This window comes from Cheilinus undulatus, linkage group 16 (genome assembly GCF_018320785.1).
Source record: "Cheilinus undulatus linkage group 16, ASM1832078v1, whole genome shotgun sequence".
Taxonomy (NCBI): Eukaryota; Metazoa; Chordata; class Actinopteri; order Labriformes; family Labridae; genus Cheilinus; species Cheilinus undulatus.
Genome location: NC_054880.1, coordinates 4,160,881 through 4,181,368, shown reverse-complemented (window position 1 = coordinate 4,181,368; position 20,488 = coordinate 4,160,881). Strand labels below are relative to the sequence as shown.

At 36.1% G+C, this 20,488-nt stretch overlaps 3 protein-coding genes across 3 annotated transcripts; all 3 read left to right on the top strand.

Moving 5' to 3' along the window:
- Positions 1-35: 35 nt before the first annotated feature.
- On the top strand, positions 36-4,182 carry LOC121523467 (gastrula zinc finger protein XlCGF8.2DB-like). The gene is made up of 2 exons (XM_041808378.1): positions 36-174; positions 2,610-4,182. The coding sequence occupies exons 1-2, from the start codon at positions 153-155 to the stop codon at positions 3,617-3,619; spliced, it is 1,032 nt and encodes a 343-aa protein (XP_041664312.1). The 5' UTR covers positions 36-152; the 3' UTR covers positions 3,620-4,182.
- A 1,147-nt stretch (positions 4,183-5,329) lies between these two features.
- On the top strand, positions 5,330-11,850 carry LOC121523457 (zinc finger protein OZF-like). Its single transcript, XM_041808365.1, has 2 exons — positions 5,330-5,432; positions 10,155-11,850. Exons 1-2 carry the CDS (start codon positions 5,408-5,410, stop codon positions 11,516-11,518), a joined length of 1,389 nt encoding a protein of 462 aa, XP_041664299.1. The 5' UTR covers positions 5,330-5,407; the 3' UTR covers positions 11,519-11,850.
- Positions 11,851-13,566: 1,716 nt separating this feature from the next.
- LOC121523456 (gastrula zinc finger protein XlCGF57.1-like) lies at positions 13,567-19,166 on the top strand. Its single transcript, XM_041808364.1, has 2 exons — positions 13,567-14,041; positions 17,228-19,166. The coding sequence occupies exons 1-2, from the start codon at positions 13,849-13,851 to the stop codon at positions 18,502-18,504; spliced, it is 1,470 nt and encodes a 489-aa protein (XP_041664298.1). The 5' UTR covers positions 13,567-13,848; the 3' UTR covers positions 18,505-19,166.
- Positions 19,167-20,488: the final 1,322 nt, after the last annotated feature.

The window sequence follows — 20,488 nt, the reverse complement described above, 5'->3', positions numbered from 1 at the left end:
ACAGGAAAAGATGTTTGTGTTTCCGGGTCTTTAACGTTCTGAGCACAGTTAGCATGTTTGGACGATGCGGCGTCTTTTGAGAGCAGAGTGATCATAGAAAAGTATTCAGAGCTGACTTTCGTTTCCTTCCTTGACTCTTGGATGTTTGTGAAATGTCCCAGCTGGATCTTTCAGGTTTGTTTTCTTTCTTTTTGTTGTTTACTGTAAATGTTTCAGAGAGCTGAGCCTTTAGCAAACGTTCACATCCACACAGGGTTAGCCATAGCTAGCTCCTGGTTTGTTTTTGTGGACCTTATTGATGTTGTATGATGGCTTAGAATATATTTTATTCAAACTAACAGTGAAAATGCGTTAATTTTCACAACAATTTGAAGCACTTGATTAATTCCAGTAGCTTCACTGAGCCCCACGTGTCTGAGTTTGGCAGTGAACCAGGGCCTTGTGTTGTTGTTACTAACTAAGCTGATTTATAACATCACAGCCTATTGAAACTTGTCCAGACAGATATCAGTCCTGAAAGGATCCCAGTCTGTACACCAAACTGGCCCCTGTTTTACAAAGTTGTTTCAGTTCTTTGACTTGAGTACAGCATTTCGGAATTTTGAATTACTATACTTCCAGAACCACTAATAGCATCAGGAGCATCAGTAATATCTGCAATAACTTGTTTGGGAATTTGGGATAAATTCATGAACCTTATAATATCAAACATGTGATATTACTCAGTAGAGCTGGGCAATTAATCGCAAATGAGATTAAATCATAATATGTCCTGCTGCAATTTTGAAATTGAAGAGGGTGCAATATTTCTTTAACCTGAAATTTGGGTCAAAATACCAGTTTAGAACTTTTCTTGCATGAAAGATGTTATGCATTACTCATCATGCAAACACTCTAGTGCCGTATTTTTAGAATAGTGCACAAAAAAATCATATTTTCTTCATTTCTGTATGTTTTTTCTTATTAAATATGAGAATTATAAATAAAAAAAAGACAATCCCCTTTGTTACAACAGTTCATATCAAATGTAAAAAATGAGCAAAAAATCATCACAATTTGATATTTTTTGAAAATTGTTCTGCCCCAGTTCAATCTAATATTGTGTTGGTTACAATATACAATGAATTATTGCTTGTTTTTGTTGTAAAATGCATGGGATAAAGAACTTAAGAAGTAATTGGTTATTAAGTTGCAATTGCAATATTTGGGAGAAAAATCGCAATTACTAGATTATTTTCCCAAATCGTTCAGCCCTATTACTTAGTCCAGCTCATAATACACATTTGATTACAGCAATTTTTACAATGGATTTTATTCTTGTAATAGAATGTTATTGATAAAGTAGTAGGGATACAACTGCAACAGGTTTGATTGTTTTCCAGGCCTGTGTTTGATATCTAAATATTTTCTGGACACTTCTTTGAAACAATTAAGGCTACGGTGAAATTTAGATAAAGTTCCTCCTTCACAGCATCACCTTGTGTTACAGAAATTCATAACATTCTTGATCCTGTCCAAATTAGCACATTTTCAATTCTTATGCATTTTTAAAGAAATCTAAAGTAAATCCAACAATGTCACTCACATGTACAAATGAACTACACACCTGTATCTTAAAGGAACAACTATCACAGTTGTGCACAGCTACAATGGTGCCAACTCTGGAAATGCACAAATCCAACTTTTAAAGTTCTGATCCAGTGCACATGGTGAATTTACAGCCAGTGTTCCCCACTGTGCATATGGGACTGGAAAACATTTATGTGTAGAATCAAGTTTTCCTAACATAGTAAAACAACATTAAATAAATACTGAAGTAGGTACGTTGTCATCTAAATCTGTCCCACAATTTGTCTGCTATCTGAACTAATTAAGCCAGTACTCAACTAAAAGACTGGAGATTTTTGCAGCATAATAAATTAGCTTTAACCTTATTATGAGATATTACTCTGAGCCAACCGGTTTGCACATACCTATGCAGTATCCATATGATTTTCATGGTCACAGCACAGTAAGTATTTAGAATTGAACACAAAAAAATCTCAGATAGACCCACTTGGTTCATCTTGTCCTGTGCAAGAGAACATCATAGCATAACTACTTTTGAGACAACATGATTTATAGAGGTCTCCCGAAAATCAATCTATGGGTCCAGATAAGGACAGGCTCTCAGGGTTCATGAGACTTTGCTGTCTCTCTTCTGCTTTCTATTTCTCTGTATCAAACATTAACAGGGCCAAGAAAAAAAATATAGAGGAAGGTGACAACAAAGGATAAACAGTTAACTTGTGTAACATTTTTGCACTTGTTACACCAGTAATCTCTGTAGCTAGAAGCATTTTTATGTGTAGCTAATGTCTTGACAGGTAGGGATAGAACAGCAGCTTTAAACAATGAAGGCAGACAAAAAAAAAAAAAATGAATTAAAGCCTTTTGCTTAGTTTGCTGTATTGCAGAGATGGGAGAATCTTTGAGATTGTACAGCCTGCCAGGCAGATGCTCTACCTTGCTCTGTGACTAAAAAGGCTGTTAAGAAATTATTATAAGCAAAATAATGGATGAAGGGTGTTGTTTCAGTATAAAATCATTGTCCCTTATTGTCCTTACAGAGGAACCACAGGAACTGTGGAGCAGTCAAAATGAGGAGCACCTTGAAGGTCCAGGGAAGTCTGATATCATCAAGTTCACTTTTGCTCCTGCCCCTGTAAAGAGTGAAGCTAATGCAGAGAATCCTGAGTCATCACAGCTTCATCAACGACAAAATGAACAGATGGAAACAGGAGCTCACGAAGAAGAGTGTGGAGGACCAGATGCAGCCAGGCAATTTGATCCAGAGAGAGATTTACTATCAGAGATTGAGGTCAAGATTGAAGACTCCTCTGAACCTGATACTGATGACAGCACTGACTGGGGGGAGATGACAGAGCACCAGTCGGGTTTAAACTCAGTGGAAAACGTCAACAATAAAAGATCGAAGACTGATAAGAAATCCCACAGCTGCTCTGAGTGTGGTAAAGTGTTTTACCAAAAAAGTCATCTTAGAGATCACATGAGAATTCACACTGGAGAGAAACCCTTCAGCTGCCCTGAATGTGGTAAAAGATTTATACAACAGGGAAGTATGACTGTCCACATGAGAACTCACTCAGGAGAGAAACCATTTTGCTGCTCTGAGTGTGGTAAATGTTTTAGATACAAAGATTATTTGACACAACATATGAGAACTCACACAGGAGAAAAACCTTTCAGCTGCCCTGAGTGTGATAAAAGCTTTTTCCAAAAGGTTTATTTGACAGAACATATGAACACTCACACAGGAGAGAAACCCTTCAGCTGCCCTGTGTGTGGCAAAACATTTACCCATAAAGGAAGTAAGTTCAAACACATGAGAATTCACTCAGAAGACAAACCCTTTGGTTGCGCTGTGTGTGGTAAAAAATTTACCCAAAAAGGAACTATGATAAGTCACGTGAGAACTCACACAGGAGAAAAACCCTTCGGCTGCACTGAGTGCAGTAAACGATTCAACAAAAAAGACCATCTAACAAGACATTTGAGAACTCACACTGAAGAGAAACAAACAGTCGAAAAAAAAAACCTTCATCTGTACTGTTTGTGACCAAAGGTTTCCTTGGTTTTATCACTTAAGAGTTCACAAGTGTGTTGGTGGTGCTCCAGAGTCACTTCACAACCAAACTGAGGAGAAAAGAGGCACAGAAACTGGAGCTGATGCAGAGGACTGTGGAGGAGCAGAAGCAGGAACATAGGTATAAAGAGTAATTTAAAACCTGACAGCTTTTCTGAACCTGAGGCCAAAGACTGAGACGTTTCAGCCCAGCTCATTGTCTTAAACTTTGAACCTATACTGTATGTCATAGTTGACCATATAAAAAGATACAAAACCAATCAAGCAAACAGCCCTCCTTTTAGCCATGGTGTGCAACAGCTTTTCTATAGTAATATAAAATGGGAACTGTAGTGACTTTATAATTCATGCTAAGTCAATCACTGCATTTCTGGTCTTTAAAAAGTTAAGATGCCTTAAATAATTTATAAATGTGGTGTGTGCTATGAAATTATTTCCCTTTTTTAATAAGATGCATGTTTAATTTAATTTAATTGTATGTATTTAAGGTTGTTTTGTAATCATTCAATAGTCAAACAATATGAAGAATATCTTTATAAATGAACAAATGGGTAAAACGTATGATTTAAACTTCTGCTCTTTTCTGTCAATTATTCCTACATTGTTTGACCTTCAAAGTATTACATCAAGCCACAGTATCATAGTGAAACCATATGAACATTTTTGTGAGATGCCAAAGTCTCTCAGCTTTGTGAAAAGAATCAAATTGATGTCTCCAATCAAAGGAGAGGTAAATCCCCCCAGCCACACATGATGCATTCCCTCTCCAAGAAGATGAAGGTACCGGCACAGATCCACCACCTTAGTCTTCATTACTGTCTTATGTCAGCTTCCCTTAATGTGTGTTGTTTTCTGTCTCATGTGTCTCAAGATCTTCGCATGCAAACATGTTTGTCTTAGGGGTTTTTGCCTTTACCATTTTAAACAATTTGTCCAACTTTTGCACTTTAGGTGACCCTTTCAGTTAACATAAATTGACCTGTGGAATTGACTTTAAAGAAGTCTTTTGGCGGTCATTATGCTCTGAGATCCATCAGATCTGTCTCATCAACCCTTCAGATCCTGACTCTCACCTGTCCTCAGAGATAACCTCCATCTTCACATGAGACTCAATGGACCTCACAGAGCCAACACTCTCTCTAACTGCCTACAGTGAGCTTAACCTGTAAGAGTGAGGAGTAAACCAGACTGCAGGAGTCTAGGGTCTCTGAGATGAGACACTCATCTGCTGCCACTGCAATGAAAAATCACTGTGTTGTAATTAGGTTGCAGCTGTGATTGTCCAGCTCCCTGCTAAATATAAACAAACAAAACCTATGCTGAACCATTATCCAATCATATGATTCAAATTGTTTGTAATTATAATTTGTGTTTTTAATTTTGTAAATGTCATGACTATTTTTCCCTTGATTTCTCTTACTTTGAATTATCAAGTCAAAAACATTTGCAAGATGACATTCAATATGTAAAATCATCAGAACTACAAAGAAGAGGGAGTACATTTAAGCATGTTACTTCAAAATTAAATGCCTGATCTTTTACTGTCATTTTAAACGATTCGTTTTACAAAATGTATCCACCGCAGAGCATTTTAAGTTCTACTTTTATTGTGAAAGCCAGTTGAATGAACAGGACGCAGCGTTTGTATTTCCGGGTCTTAAGGACGCTTTCATCAGAGCTCATCGTCTCGCAGGAACAGAGTAGTCCTAGAAGTTATACATCGACTTTTTTCTCCTCCTTTGATTCTTGGATGTTTGTGAAATGTCCGCGTTTCAGGATCTTTCAGGTTTGTTTTCTTCTTTCTTTAAATTGTCCCCCCCCCACCCTATTTATCAATCTAACGTCCACACAAAGAGTGCAGCGTGAAACTTAGCTAGCTCCCGATTACCAAATAGCGTTATACTCTGAGCTTAAACCCTCTTTGCTAACTTCTGTTTTTTGGTAAAATGCGTCTTATTGAACTCTTTATTGTGAGAGGAAATCCGTGGTATAAATACAAATCTAATACGAACTGGAGGAACTTGTATCACAGTAGGCCTACTAGGCTTTATCTCATTTCTACTTTTCTTCCGCTTCATCTCAGAGGTTAACATTTAATTCTGGTATTCGCTCCTTTACCTTTATCAGACTTCTTAACCTGAAACATGCTACTTTTATGAGAACGTGATGAGCAGATTTTAAACAGAAACATCAACAGTATATCACGATGTTCTGACTATTGGTTTCCAAACTGTGTCCCAAGACACTGAAGAGATTCTTGGTGCAACCAAACTTTATAACTAAAGCTTTACAAAACTAAACATACTGTAACATATATTAAAAAGCTATTTTGTATGGATATGTTTACGGTGTTCTGTAGAAATTTGTCTTAATATGAGGCGTACCTTGGGCAAAAGTAAAGTTTTTAAGCCACTTCCATAGACTATCATGCATATTAGATATTTATTTTTTTATATATGTAATTTTATTTTCATTTTTCAAGCAACAAAAATTACACAGATGAGAATAGAGATATATAATTATCATAAAGACAACCCAAACAAGAAGAGGAAAAAACAGAACCAAACAAAAACAAAACTAAATAAATATACAACATAGAAATACAACAGACCCACATGGAAACAAACAAGCTAAGCCTCCTTACTTTCATGTCCTTTATCATAACTATAATGCCTATAATACAGCAAATTAAATATACTCATGTCTCTAACAATCCATGATGTTCCATATTTCAGGCATTGCTATTTATTCAACCTACTGAAAAAAAAACCTTCATCATCAACACAGATAATTCATACACAAACAACAGAGAGTACCAGAATGCTATACCAGTAAGATTAATTATTTGTTAAATGTATAACTTTATGAGCTCAGCACTTGTATTACTTTTCCTCATATGTTTTCAAATTGAGTCACTTTGGTTTTTTTTTGGTTTGTTTTTTTTTTTGTCAATGGCAATAAGCTTTTCCATATTCAAATAATAAGACAATTCATTTTTCCAGTGATTAAGGGAAGGAGGATATGTAGATTTCCAGTGTTTTAAAATAAGTCTCATTGATATGAATGAGGAAAAGAGAATGATCCATTTTTGTGGAAATTGCACACTATTGTTTGAAACATCTTGTAAAATACAAAGCGATGAATGGAAATTAAGCTTTGTCTCTAATATTGGATATATTCTAATAATTGCTCTTTTGTAATAAATTTATTAGATCAAATATAAAAATGCATAATCTCTAATGCTCTTTAATGGTTATACATGCAACATATGGGGGGAAATCTTGAGATGTTGATGCATTTGAAGTGTATTCCACAGCTGTGGAGTCTTTTCATGAGAACTGAGAGCAAAAACTGATCTGCAGAGCTGAGAGATTGAGGAACAGTGGAAGGGGTAAGAAGAGTGGTGAATTAGGCAAGTTTATTAAGTGATTTTAAAACAACTGGTAAATTTTAAAATCAGTTCTCAATGCCATCAGTTGTCAGTGCATTGAGGTGAGATTTGGGGACATTTTCCATGAGTAGGAGGTGCTTGATTGATTTCTGCAGTTGTCTGTGAAATAATAAATTACAGAAGTCTACAGGGCTGAAGTCTGTAACTGTGTTTAAGGGAATAAGACTGAAACAAGTTCAAAATATGCTGGTCATTCATGAACAATATTGTGCAGAGGAATCAAATAAAAGGTTAAGTTAGGTTTTTTCTTTTTTACCCTTCATTTAAAATTAATTCATTTTTTAAATAAACAGCCTCACACATTAAATATTTAACAGCTTAATCACCTACTTTGCTTTTCTCCTCCTTAACTCTCACACTCTCACTCTTGTATAGTTAGAGAAATGATCCTCAGTAACCGTGCAAAGCAAATGGATTGTCCAGATTTTGTTTGTCATCGAACAACTTGGAAAAGCTCTAATCTGAAAAAAACGTAAAGGCGATAAAAGCTGTATTTTTTTTAAAGTCAGACTACCATTGAAAAGCCTTAAAGCTGCACTGTTTAAGATGGAAACATTGCAGTTAGCATGTTTACATTATTGTTGTTTTTATGTTTCTATTTTTGTGATTTATTTCTTGACTTCACACACAGAAAAGGAACCACATGTTAGAAACCCTGGCTGTCTGTATCAAGGTCGACAACCTCTGTACACTGCAAATGCAAACTAACGTTAGGCCATTGACATCCCAGCATGTTCAAGAGGGTTGGTCTTAATTGTGTTGACCCTGGCCCCAGTAACAGGCCTGTCCACTGAAGGAGTGCTGTTAGGAGTGTAACTGTACTTGTGTTTGATTTGAACCACCATGGGCAGTGCGGTCATGTGACAAATACATCTGAGAGTAGGAAAAAAGTAAACAGCAGTTTCCACACCCCAGTCCCGCTCGCTATCACATTTAAACAACAGATGAAAAAGAAAAAGAGGAAGACGTACACAGCACAGCTAGTAGATCCATCAGCCTCTTCAGATTGGTTTTGCAGGGAAACTTCAGGTTCCCTGTGCATTTTTCATTAGAAACAGGTCAAACATGCTAATAAATAGGTGGCATCACTTGGATGTGCCAGTCACCAGAGCCCGACTGAAGATACCAATGTCAAAGAGCTCATCCTGCTGTTTTTAAAAAGCAGGGAGAGAGTCAAAGACACTAGAAGCTAACAGGCCACATTTAAAGACCACGCACAAATAGACTCAGACAAGTTTTCCACCACAGTTAGATCTCTCAACTGAGTGATAACCATAGCTTGACTGTGCATGTAAAATTTACTGACTGTAGCAGTAATTTGATATCTCACAGTGACTACACATTTCATCAATTCAAATGATCATTATGAGTCATTAATAGGTGCGTCATATTCTCACAATTTAGTAAAACTATTAAACATAACTCCAAAAGGCACTTGTTTTATTGTCTTATACTTGTACATGTATTTAATTTTGAAAAGTTTGGAGATTTTGATTATTTCAGTGTTTTTTTCTTCTTCTTAATTTTCAGAAATTTGTTTTGTTTTCCTCTTATTTCTGTTTCACATTTAATACACTAGAACAGTGTTACTCAACCCTGCTCAGCCAAAGAGCCAAATTGTTAAAAAATAAATTAGCAAGAGCCACAATCTAAAGTGGTGAATAGCAGAAATTAAAATAAGTCAAAGGTGGCAAAATGGTTAAAAAGCGGCAAACACTGGGAGAAAAGTGTCCAAAATGGGTGGGAAGTGACCAAATAATGAGTTAAAAGTGGCAAAAACGTTGCAAAAAAAGAGTGAAAAGTGACTTAAAAAAGGGGGAAAAAAATCAGAAAAAAGGTGGCATTTAATTGTAAAAGGCAGCTTAAATTGGCAAGAAGTGGCAAAAAAAATTGCAAAAAGCAGGATAAAAAAGGGGAGAAAATGACAAAAAGAAGTTGCAAAAAAGGGCAGAAAGTGGAAGAAATGGGTGAAAAGTGGCAAAAAAAAAAATGAGTTACAGGTCGCAAAAAATGGTCCAAAAGTGGCAAAAACTGGAGAAAAAAGAGTGAAAAATTACTAGAATGGGAAAAAAATCAGAAAAAAGGTGGGCAAATGGGCAAAAAGCATGAAAGAGTGGCAAAATGGGAAAGTAGTGGCATTTAATTACAAAAGGCAGCTTAAATGGGTGAGAAGTGTCAAAAATGGGCTAAAAGCAGTAAAATGGAATTAGCAAAAAATTGCAAATAAGGGCAATGGAAATATGCAGACAAAATAAAGCCTACTGCCTACTGTGTAAATGTGGGAAACAAACTGATTAATGTTACTTCCGATGGATAATTTAGGAGGTAATTTTTTCCTTTTTAAGGTTTTCTTGGGGAGTAATATTTCAAATTAAGACATAATAGAGCCACAAATAATCACAAAAGAGCCACATGTGGCTCCAGAGCCACACGTTGAGTATCACTGCACTAGACTAACAATGAAAACAATCACACCCATTTTTAGATAACAAAATGTGATACAAACTGTAATGTGCACAATTGTCATTTAGAAATAAAGAAAAATAGAGAATATGGATATTTTCTGGTTGAACAACATTGATACTGAACTGTGACCTCTGAACCATTACACCTCTCCTTTTTATGATGTAGGATTCACACACAGTAGAACAACATTTGTTGCACATTATTTAAAGAAGTGGTTGGATCATCTACAATACTCAGACTGCGACCTCGTACCTACTATGGATTAGTCAGAGCACTGATTATGTTCAGCATAACTCTTCCTTTCCTGTGATATTATTATTACTACTATTGAAGAAAAAACATCTAACACAGCTGATATTTCAGTTAAAAGTGACCCTGTTAAATGTGTTAAGGTCAATGCATCTGTGATGGTTGCTATTATAACTTTTATTTGTCATCACAATCTTCTTTTAGTTTTGTTTTGTTAAAGCAACTCTGATGAATTTATTTAAACCACACAACTGATGTAAAAATTAGTGATATGTGCTAACAGTAAGTTTTGCAAGGGTTTAAGGGTTTTCAAATGTATTTCTGTTTCATTTCTGTCCACAGATGTCCAGCAGGTGTTGATTAAAGAAGAAGAGGTTTTCCCTGAGTTTCAGGAGAGGAGCTCCAGTCTGAGCCAGGAGGAGCCACCAGCACACGTTAAAGAGGAACCAGAAGAACCATGGATCAGTCAGGAGAGAGAGCAGCTTCAAGGAACAGAAGAGGATGAAAACACATTTACATACACTCTTGTCACTGTGAAGAGTGAGGATGAGGATGAAGAAGGTCCTTTGTCCTCTCTGCTTTATGAAGAAGAAACTGAAGAGAACAGAGACACAGAGAAATTGAAAACAGAATCTGATGGAGAGGACTGTGGAGGACCAGAAGCAGACAAAGACTTTAGCACAGACAATTTTCCACAGCCACTTACTCCTGACAAGATTTCACATCTTTCTGGATCTGAGACTGATGACAGTGGTGATTGGGAGGAGACTGATGAACCTCAGGAAGGTTTGAATCCTCTGCGAAACAAACATGTAGCTGTAAGTAATATGACATGTAACACTGAAATCACATTGCTTAACTCCTCTGAGTGTGCTTTGAGCTCTGAACAAAAGACACAACAACAGAAGCACATGGGAATCCACACAGAGAAACCATTTAGTTGCTCAGTTTGTGGTAAAAAATACCCAAGAAGAAAAAATTTAAATCTTCACATGCTTCGTCATTCGGTAGAAAAACCTTTTAGCTGCTCAGTTTGTAAGAAAACATTTCTAACTAGAGCAGAGATGGTGAGACACATGAGAGTCCACACAGGTGAGAAACCTTTTGGTTGTTCACTTTGTGGTAAGAGATTTTCTCAACAAGGACATCTGACACTACATTCAACTGTCCACACAGGGGAGGAACCATTTATTTGCTCAGTTTGTGGTAAAAGATTCCCATGTAAGAAAAATTTTAATGACCACATGCTTCGCCATTCAGAAGAAAAACCCTTTAACTGCTCAGTTTGTAAGAAAAGTTTTATCTGGAGAGCAGAGATGGTTACACACATGAGAGTTCACACAGGAGAAAAACCATTCAGCTGTTCAGTTTGTGGAAAAAGATTTTCCCAACTTGCACATCAAATGCGACACTCAAGTATCCACACAGGGGAGAAACCATACAGTTGCTCAGTTTGTGGTAAAAGATTTGCAGAAAGTGGAAATCTTAAAAAGCATTATGTGGTTCACACGGGAGAGAAACCTTTCAGTTGTTCACTTTGTGATAAAAAATTCACCCAAAGTGGTGATCTGAAAAAGCATACTGTTGCCCACACAGGCGAAAAACCGTATAGTTGCAGCGTTTGTGATAAAAGATTCAGTCGACTTAACACTGTCAAAACACACAAGTGTGTTAGTAAGAGCAGTAAAAATAATGAGACTTTATAGTCCCTGTAAGAAAAAAAGATAAGTCTGGTGTGTGACAGAGCAAACTTCTGTAATAAAAAAAAAAAACTCTCAGAAGTATGACATTAAATTTAAAACTACATGAAAAATTTGGCAGTAATATCTGTTCTGGGGTGTTCTAGAAATGTCTGTTGAATGTATTGAAATCAGTCATGAGAAAGATGACCCCCTTCATATTTAACAAAAGTTTTATTATGTCATGTTGTCATGTTTATTTAAACGTGTATGCCTCCTAACATTTCAGTTTCTAAGTGTATGAATAATGGGAAGCCAGGACTCTATATTAATTTATATGAGATGTCTGAGTTTTTAACTTGCTGCTGAAGAAACTCTATTTCTTGATAGTGCTCTGTCAAAATAAAGGACTTTTATACATTTGAAACATGATCTTTTGTTGTGTGTGATTTGGTGGAAATGCAAAGTGTCTGGTATTCGACACACTGAGCTGAACTGATGCAACACTTTCCAGAAACAGGGAGTAACAGCTGCTGCTTTTAGAGAGCAACAGTCTTTAAAGTGAGATATCAGTTTGTTTGTTCCTTCTTTGCTGAGTAAATCTGCCTTGAGATAAACATTTACAACATCAGGTAGGGTGAGCATAATCCTCCTGAAATTGAACATTAACTCCTACATTTGATTTGCAGTTACTTTCAACTATGGAATGATGGCATAGTTATCAAACTGAACAAAAGACTGTTTCTATTAGTTTATTTAAGAGCTGAAGTTTTGAATACTTAGCTGCAGTCGTTTGAGCTCAGCAGCTTGTATTAATTATTATGTCATTCACCAAATCAAAATACTTTTCTTTATGTCAGTTTTCAAATTTTAGTTCAATATTCATAACGAACTCTGATAACATTTTTGTACTATATGATTTAATGTTCATGTCCATAATGCTGATGATGCATTTGCTATGAGATTTTTACATATTTTGTCGTCTTTTGGTCTTGTGCAACTTGTACAAAGGGCGACCCACCCACCATGGGAATAAGTTAGACATAGGGGGTCTAAAATCATCAAGGGTACTGAAAATCATATTTCCTATTTTGGAAACCTTATTTTAACTCGAAGGATATTCTATATAAATTTCAGTCTGGCTATTGATCCAACCATAGCACTAAAACTGCTTTATAGAAGGTGGCTAATATCAGTATTAAATTATTAAGAATAAAATAGAAAGATACTCCCTTTACTATTGAATGCCTTTCTGATTTCATCTTTCAAAATAAGACTTTTAAAAATTCACTAAGGTTACAAGACAAGTATTGTAAACTTGTCATCAACTTTATTCAACTTTATAACACCTGCAATTTATTAACAGTTAAATGTTGAAACGCTTCATACTTTTAATAAAATATGTCATTTTTTTCATGCCATATCAATCTACAAACTTTAATGAGTATGAATCAGAAAATGTGTGTCAGAAAACCTGAATCTGAAGAATAATTTGTTTTTGATTTGCACCATAATGGAGACACCAGGACAGTGGTTCAACTAATTTGCCTCTGTCACTTCAAGATGGTGGTCAGTGTTTCAGTGAATGGGGCCAACTGACCTCAGTTTAGAAAAACTGACTCTCAAAGTGTAAAGCACCAGTGAAGAACCAGGAGCCCCAAACTGCATAAAGGATTTGTTAAGTATTTATATTGTTTACACTTACATTATGTTTTCCAACTTTAATTTAAGCAGCAATGCATGTGATAGCACATTGGCCATCAGGTTTTGAGTAAATCTATACAAGGATTTGAAACAGTCGAACATGTAATGTGTCATTTCTAGCAGTATTTTTAAAAACAGAGAAAAGGCTATTGAGGGGTAGACGAAGCCCATGGATTTGTTAAAGGCATTGATCTAATCTGAGTTATGAACGTTGATATGTTTCATTTTTAATTTTTTTTTTTTTTTTAATTCGAAAAGTAGTCCGAGCTGCATTCCAGCACAGTAGATGGCGGTATGGCTGCCGAAACTGTAGCTGTCATCCTCCATTAAAACGAACAACAACAAAAACCGGAAGCGATTGAAACGTCGCGATGCTAACATGCTATCTGCTCCTGGTTCTACAATAGACAACCAAAGCCAACTAAAAAACCTGTTCGTTCACATTAACCTCTTAATATGAATATAATATTTCCACTTAACCATCTTTGTACCGCTAGCATTGCTTTAAGAGGTTTAACGTTGAAGTGAAAGCGGCGTAATACAAAGCTAATGTGAGCTGTAGCCTTTTGTTAGCTGTCAAAGCACTTGCGAAGCTGAAGACGAGTTATAAGAGACTCTCTCTGAAAGAAAGGTTTCCTGGACATTTAGTTAATATGTCTAGAGTCCAAGTGTTGAGATCTTTGGTGGACCAGAGGCTGACTGCTGCTGTTGAAGAGGTATTCGCGCTGTTTGAAAGAACCATAGCAGAATACGAGGAGCAACTTAGGAGATCAAAAGAGGAAAACCATCGACAACAAAAACTGCTGGATGCTGTTTTAAACCCTGAAGTCCAGCTACACAGAACGGGTTTGTGCTCTTAGTTGTCTATTAACCAAAATTTGGTACGTTTGAGAAACAATAAAAACCCATTTTTTTATGTTGAAATGTTTTGAAACTGTCTGTTGAGATGAAGTTAGAGTACAACATCACTGGTACTTTTCACTACATGTATCACTCCGCCTCCAGCTGTACCATGAAGTGAATTCAGAAGGTAACCTGGTCTGTTGAGTCTTAAACCAGAGTTTGGATAAAGCTGGCTCTCATTTAACCTGGCTAGACCTCCATGATAACTTAACTCATTACCTGGTCTGTTGGAGGTTATGTTCTGATCACCTGTAAAGTGTTGTTGTTTTTTTTACTTTAAGTCTTAAGTCCAAAGAATAAAGTTTGTGGAAACTTCTGGAATCATGTCTTATGCTTTAATGCCACAGAACAAGGCTATTCACATATTAACATACAGTCCCACTGTATGAAGCCTTCCTTGTTGAACTATTTCTATTCACGTTTAATTTTAGTAGGACGTCTCTACAATGGAAGATGAAAATGAAGGCACAACATCGTCAAAACTAAAGTTTTAAGGCTTGGTCAAAATATCCTGAAATGTCTGTTTAACATAACAAAAACATGGCTGATAGCACTGATGATTTGTCACCTATGGGCCTTAGTCTAAATTCATTCATCAATCTCATCTCAAGGTGATATTGTAAGGAAGGGGCAGGACAAGATAAGCTTCATTCCCCTTCTCAAACACTTCATTCATGCGTGTCTATATGCTGGTGGTATGATGCATCGACTGTGGAAGTTATATTGCACTTTTTGTTAATTTTTCTTTTTTATATTTGATTTGTACCAGATAAATAAAAGTTAAATAATGTATAACATCTAGTGCTGCACAAGTTATCTAATCACAACTGCCTGCAGAGAGGCCTTTCAGTTTACCGTAGCACCAGAATTAAACTTTGTAGAAGTATCTTATTTTCAGAAAAGAAAAAAAAGAGAAGTATTAAATTATTTTGAAAGCAGTACTGCAAAAACTTCAGGTTTTGCATTTTTATACTGCTTGATATGTGTTTGTTTTTGAGTGTAAAAATGCACACTTCAAAATTCTCATTATTCTCTGCATTTTCCTTCATAACCAAGCAAGTAGAATCTTGATACCATTTATGTATTTTATCGTGATCGCAATTGCAAATAACAATATTGTCCAATATAATCGGAATCACACATTCATGTAATCAGTTCAATAAATTAATTTGACTGATACTTACTAAAATATAAAAATTATTTCCATTTTTCATGGCATGAAGGCTATTCAGACTAATTACAATTCCTGATTATGATGCTGTTGAAATCATGCAAACTTTTTTAAAAGTTTGAGTGATAAAATGTGAAGTTGTTTCAACAGAAATAATTTCAGAAGTACATGCAGCTTTTTGAATGACATAAATGGTTGGTTGATTAATTAATATACAAATTTCTGCAATGTGTCTCCTTCAGAGAAGCAGCATCTTTAAAAAAATCTGCAATAACATTCATGTAATCATCGTTATTGTAATCTGAATGAATCAGATAGCTAGTAATACTTCTGTTATGTTTAAAACAAGCATCAAATGACATGCTTAATCTCCATTTCAATGTGAGCATGTTCTCAGCCTGAAGAAGGAATAGTTAACAAAGTTCATAACCAGCTTCATGAAAATGGAAATATTTAACCCCTTAAAGCCTGTTATATCCTGTTTGATACATACTTTCATTTACCAGTGTTAATTTTGGCAGCTATTTTTTAAATTTTAGTCTTAGTTTTAGTCTTTAAATGAAATGTTTTTTAGTTTCATTCACGTTTTAGTAATTTCTACAGTTTTTAGTTTTAGTCTAGTTTTAGTCGATGAAAACTCAAAACATTTTTTTTTTACTTTTAGTCCAAGCATTTATTTTCTTGCCTTAATCTGGTACCAAATCATGGTAGTGTGTTCTCTGCACTCTGCCAAACCTGGGGTCCCTGCTTTCTACAGCTGAGAGGCTGAATAGCTACAGATGCATTACATTTTGACAGATTTACCCACAGTGGAGAAATATCACAAATTTTAGATGTCTGACAAAAACTACATTACATTTTAGTCTAGTTTTAGTTGTCTTGATGAAAATTAAACTTAGTTTTTGTCAGTTTTAGTCATCACAGATATATTTTTGTTAGTCTTAGTCTAGTTTTTGTCATGAAACAAAAGGCTGTCGACGAATAGTTTTAGTCATAGTTTTAGTTGACAAAATCAATACTGTATGATACCTCTGTCTAATCAATATGATCAATAAATTACTAAATAGAAAAATCTGAATACAATCTAATAAATGATAAAAATGCCCTCAACTAGATTATCAGTTACCAAAAACACCTAATGTATCAAATGAGATACAAAAAATGTGTGTTAGATTTCATGGAAACTTGTTTTTTTTGTTTGTTTGTTTGTTTGTTTGTTTTGTTTTTGGATTTCAGTAAAAAGTGAAATAAACATTTCAGTTCCAAAAAATGAGAATTTTATAGCTATGATTTGTGTATTCAGGCTTTAAAGGGTTAAATGAGCCCAGATCTTTATTAAGCCTGCTTGCACAAACCTGTGAAGGTCGAATGTTTTTCATGGTTACCACCAGCCAGACATTCTGGTTACAGTTAATAGAATTTATGACAGGAAAGTTTCATCTTGTAATCAGTCTGAAGCCTCTGAATCATAGGTCAATAGAGAGATTGTGTTAACTGAAAGTAGTATCACACTCTGGGTTGTGATGTTGTACAGAATATCAACACTACTATGATCTTCTGTGATGATAAACACATGTAACCACAACATCTTGACAACAGTGCTGATCTTCAACATGACATTACTCCCTTCTTTATGCTCCTTCTCATTAAACCTCTAGAAAAGGAAACATTTGGTTGTGTTTCAGTTTAACAAGTGACCCTATCACAGGTGTTGCAAAAAGCCAAATACAGCTGGTTTTTTTTTTTTTTTTTTGGGGTTTGTTTGTTTGTTTGTTTGTTTTGTTATGAAAACTAAGGACAGTGTTAAAATCCTCACGATTCTCTCTTTGTTATGTTTCATAAAAACATACCTGGCTATTATATTTTGGAATTATACCATGCATAAAATTTTGTGAAAATCTTTGCTTACATCAAATTTGGGTTTTCAAAAGTATTTTTTGTTTTGATACTGTCCACAGATGTCCAGCAAGTGATGGTGAGAGAGGATGAAGTTCTCCTTCAGCAGCAGGAGAGAAGCTTTAGCCTGAATCTGGAGAAGCCACCAGAGCCAGCACACATTAAAGAGGAACCGGAGGACCTATGGAGCAGAGAGCATCTTCAAGGAGCAGAGGAGGCTAAAATCGATATGTTCACTTTCCCTCCCGTTCCTGTTGATAGTGAAGAGGAAGATGGCAAGAAACCTCTGACCTTACAGCTTCATGAAGACCAAAGTCAAGAGACCAGAGACACAGAGCATTTGAAAAAGGAAGCTAATGGAGAGGACTGTGGAGGATCAGAAGCAGACAGGGACAATAATCCATACAGTCATTTACAGGCAGTTACTCATGACAAGACTTTACTTTTCTCTGGATGTGATACTGATGACAGTGGTGATTGGGAGGAGAGTGATGGACCTCAGGAAGGTTTAAACCCCCAGCAAATCAAATATGTAGCTGTAGGTGATATGACGTATAGCCCTGGGAACACATCAGTCAACTCCTCTGAATGTGCTCCGAACTTTGGGCAGGAAAAACAAAAAAAGACACCCAGATTAACCTATACAAGAAAGAAACTATTTAGTTGCTCGGTATGCAGGAAAAGTTTTCCTTGGAGAAAAGCATTGGTGATGCACATGAGAATCCACACAGGCGAGAAACCATTTAGCTGTTCAATTTGTCATAAAAGTTTTTCTCAGCAAGGAAATCTGAAACAACACTTCACCGTTCACACAGGGGAGAAACCATTTAGTTGCTCTGTTTGTGGAAAGCGATTCACAAGAAGTGGAGGTGTAAAAAGGCACTCCATTGTCCACACAGGGGTGAAACCATTTAGTTGCTCAGCTTGTGGTAAAAGATTTTTGAGTAAGAACAACTTAGATGAACATGTGCAACGCCATTCGTTAGATAAACCTTTCAGCTGCTCAATTTGTAAGAAAGGTTTTATCAAGAAAGCAGAGGTTGTGACACACATGAGAATCCACACAGGAGAGAAACCATTTAGCTGCTCAGTTTGTGGGGTAAGATTTTCTCAGCCTGGAAGCCTGAAGCAACACCTGACTGTTCACACAGGGGAGAAACCGTATAATTGCTCAATCTGTGGAAAAAGGTTTACAAGAAGTGGAGGTGTTAAAAGACATGCTTACCTCCATGCAGAGGAGAAACCATTAAGTTGTTGTGTTTGTGATAAAAGATTCACACGGCTAGAGCATTTCAAAAATCACCAATGTGTTGGCGAGAGCAGTGGAAATCCAAATTAAGCCGTCCTTTTATTTCAATGGTCCATCTAAGATGAAGCCAATTAATCAATTAAATTATTTATTTGTGTTTTTATTGTTGTTATTTCTGTCGGTTTAAAGCAGATTTTCTGTTATGCTGCAACTGTGCTAAATAATGCTTAGTGCTTTGCTTATGGTGAAAGAATGTTAGATCTTTATAAATAATATAAAAAAGCATAAAATCAGCATTTACACTTTCTGTAAAGGCTCTCAGAATAAAATGTGCTATGACTTGGGGCTATACAAGTAAAGACTAGTTGGTTGTTTTATCTACCTTAATAATTATTCTCTTCGGTTTCACAGTTTGTATTTGTTTAAAAATGTTTTGAATAGACATAACATGTTTTTATCACCTACGCAAAATCTTGGTTGCTATTTTTTTGAGAAATTTTAAATGCTACTCATGAGTTACTTAACCTACCGCTAAGTTGCGACAGCATTGTCACCCTCCACAGAGCCAGTTTCCATACATGCATGCTGATGCTACACACCTGACCACATGGTCCCTCTCAGGTCTCTCAACCCAACTATGTACACTGATAATTAGTCCTGCAACGCCTCTAGCTTGCCAGACAGTGAACCCCAGGATCACCCCCTTCCATGCGAACACAGAGACATTCTTTATCTTACCTACCTTCCCACTGTCGATCACAGCTGTTCAGCTTCTGCCCCTAAATTTGCACATCAAAGATTTTTCCTGTCATATACTTCTTCCACAGCATCCTACCAAGGTACCATCAGTTCTATGAAATAAACAATTTGCTGACTGGCAGACCATAATACTATGTCAAGCCTTAGATTTGAGCAAGCTATTTCCTGAGACAAGAAAGTTTTTTTTTCTTAAATCTACCTACATCTCTCAATAAAGCACCCTTTAACTGGCCTTCCTACAAATCCTTCTTTGACTTTCTCTCCCGATCAAACTGAACAACTAACTCTCTTTTTTGTTGCATCCCCAATTTCACCTTCTGCTTTCTGTACCTGTTGATGAAATTTTCAAAACCTGGTCATGATGCCATATATACCTACCTTGTGGCAAACTGATCTTACACCTTACTACTTCCTCCTGTCGACTTACCTGCTCCGCTGCCAGCTTTCGTCTATCTTTTGGACCTCCTCACTAACCAAACAAAAGGAAGTGAAACATCTGAAAGCAGTTTAACCTTTTCTGAAAAAGACCAGCTGACGCTGTAACTTGCAGCAGTGGTTCTCAACGATGGGGTCGGGACCCCCATGGAGGTCGCGAGACACTGAGAGGGGGTCGCAAGATGCCCTAAAAAAACTAAGAACATTTTTGAAATTACACTGTTGCCACTTTACACCAATTTTGCAAAATTTTAACCAGTTTTTAACACTTTTCCCACCAATTTTGACACATTTTTGCCACTTAAGACTCAGTTTTCCCATTTCAAACCCTTTCCAACACTTTTTTCTGCCTGTTTTTGCCACTTCTAAACCAAGTCTTACCACTGTGCACCTATTGTGGCCTCTGTTGACCCTTAATTGTTGCCTCTAGTAACCACTTTTTACCACATTTTAATCCCATTTCAACCACATGTCACTATTTAATATACTCATTTTTGCAAGCTTAACCCATTTCTGCCAATTTCTGCCTGTTTTTCTGTCATAGTTAACCCTTTTTGCCATTTTATATCAAATTTTCATCCCATTTCACCAAAATTTCACCTATTTTTGCCAATTTAAAGTCATTTCAGCCCCTTTTTGATTCCCCTTACCACTATCTATGCCCATTTTTGGCGCTTTAACTACTTTTTTGCCATTTTTTGCTTATGTTTTGCCAATTTATGACATTTTTGCCACTTCTAACCAATTTCTGCTACTTTTAAAATCCAATTTCACCACCCTTTCCACCATTTTTGCCATTTGTTTAACCCACTTTATTTATTTATTTTAACAAAAGGGATTTAAATCCATTTTAAGAAGGCTATCTACCACACAAATAAAT

Bases quoted from the DNA above. Each gene is read 5' to 3' on its own strand.
- LOC121523467 (XM_041808378.1), top strand. From the start codon at position 153: ATGTCCCAGCTGGATCTTTCAG. The intron at 175-2,609 runs GTTTGTTTTCTT...TTGTCCTTACAG, and splicing joins GTCCCAGCTGGATCTTTCAG to AGGAACCACAGGAACTGTGG.
- LOC121523457 (XM_041808365.1), top strand. From the start codon at position 5,408: ATGTCCGCGTTTCAGGATCTTTCAG. The intron at 5,433-10,154 runs GTTTGTTTTCTT...TTCTGTCCACAG, and splicing joins CGCGTTTCAGGATCTTTCAG to ATGTCCAGCAGGTGTTGATT.
- LOC121523456 (XM_041808364.1), top strand. From the start codon at position 13,849: ATGTCTAGAGTCCAAGTGTTGAGATCTTTGGTGGACCAGAGGCTGACT. The intron at 14,042-17,227 runs GTTTGTGCTCTT...TACTGTCCACAG, and splicing joins AGTCCAGCTACACAGAACGG to ATGTCCAGCAAGTGATGGTG.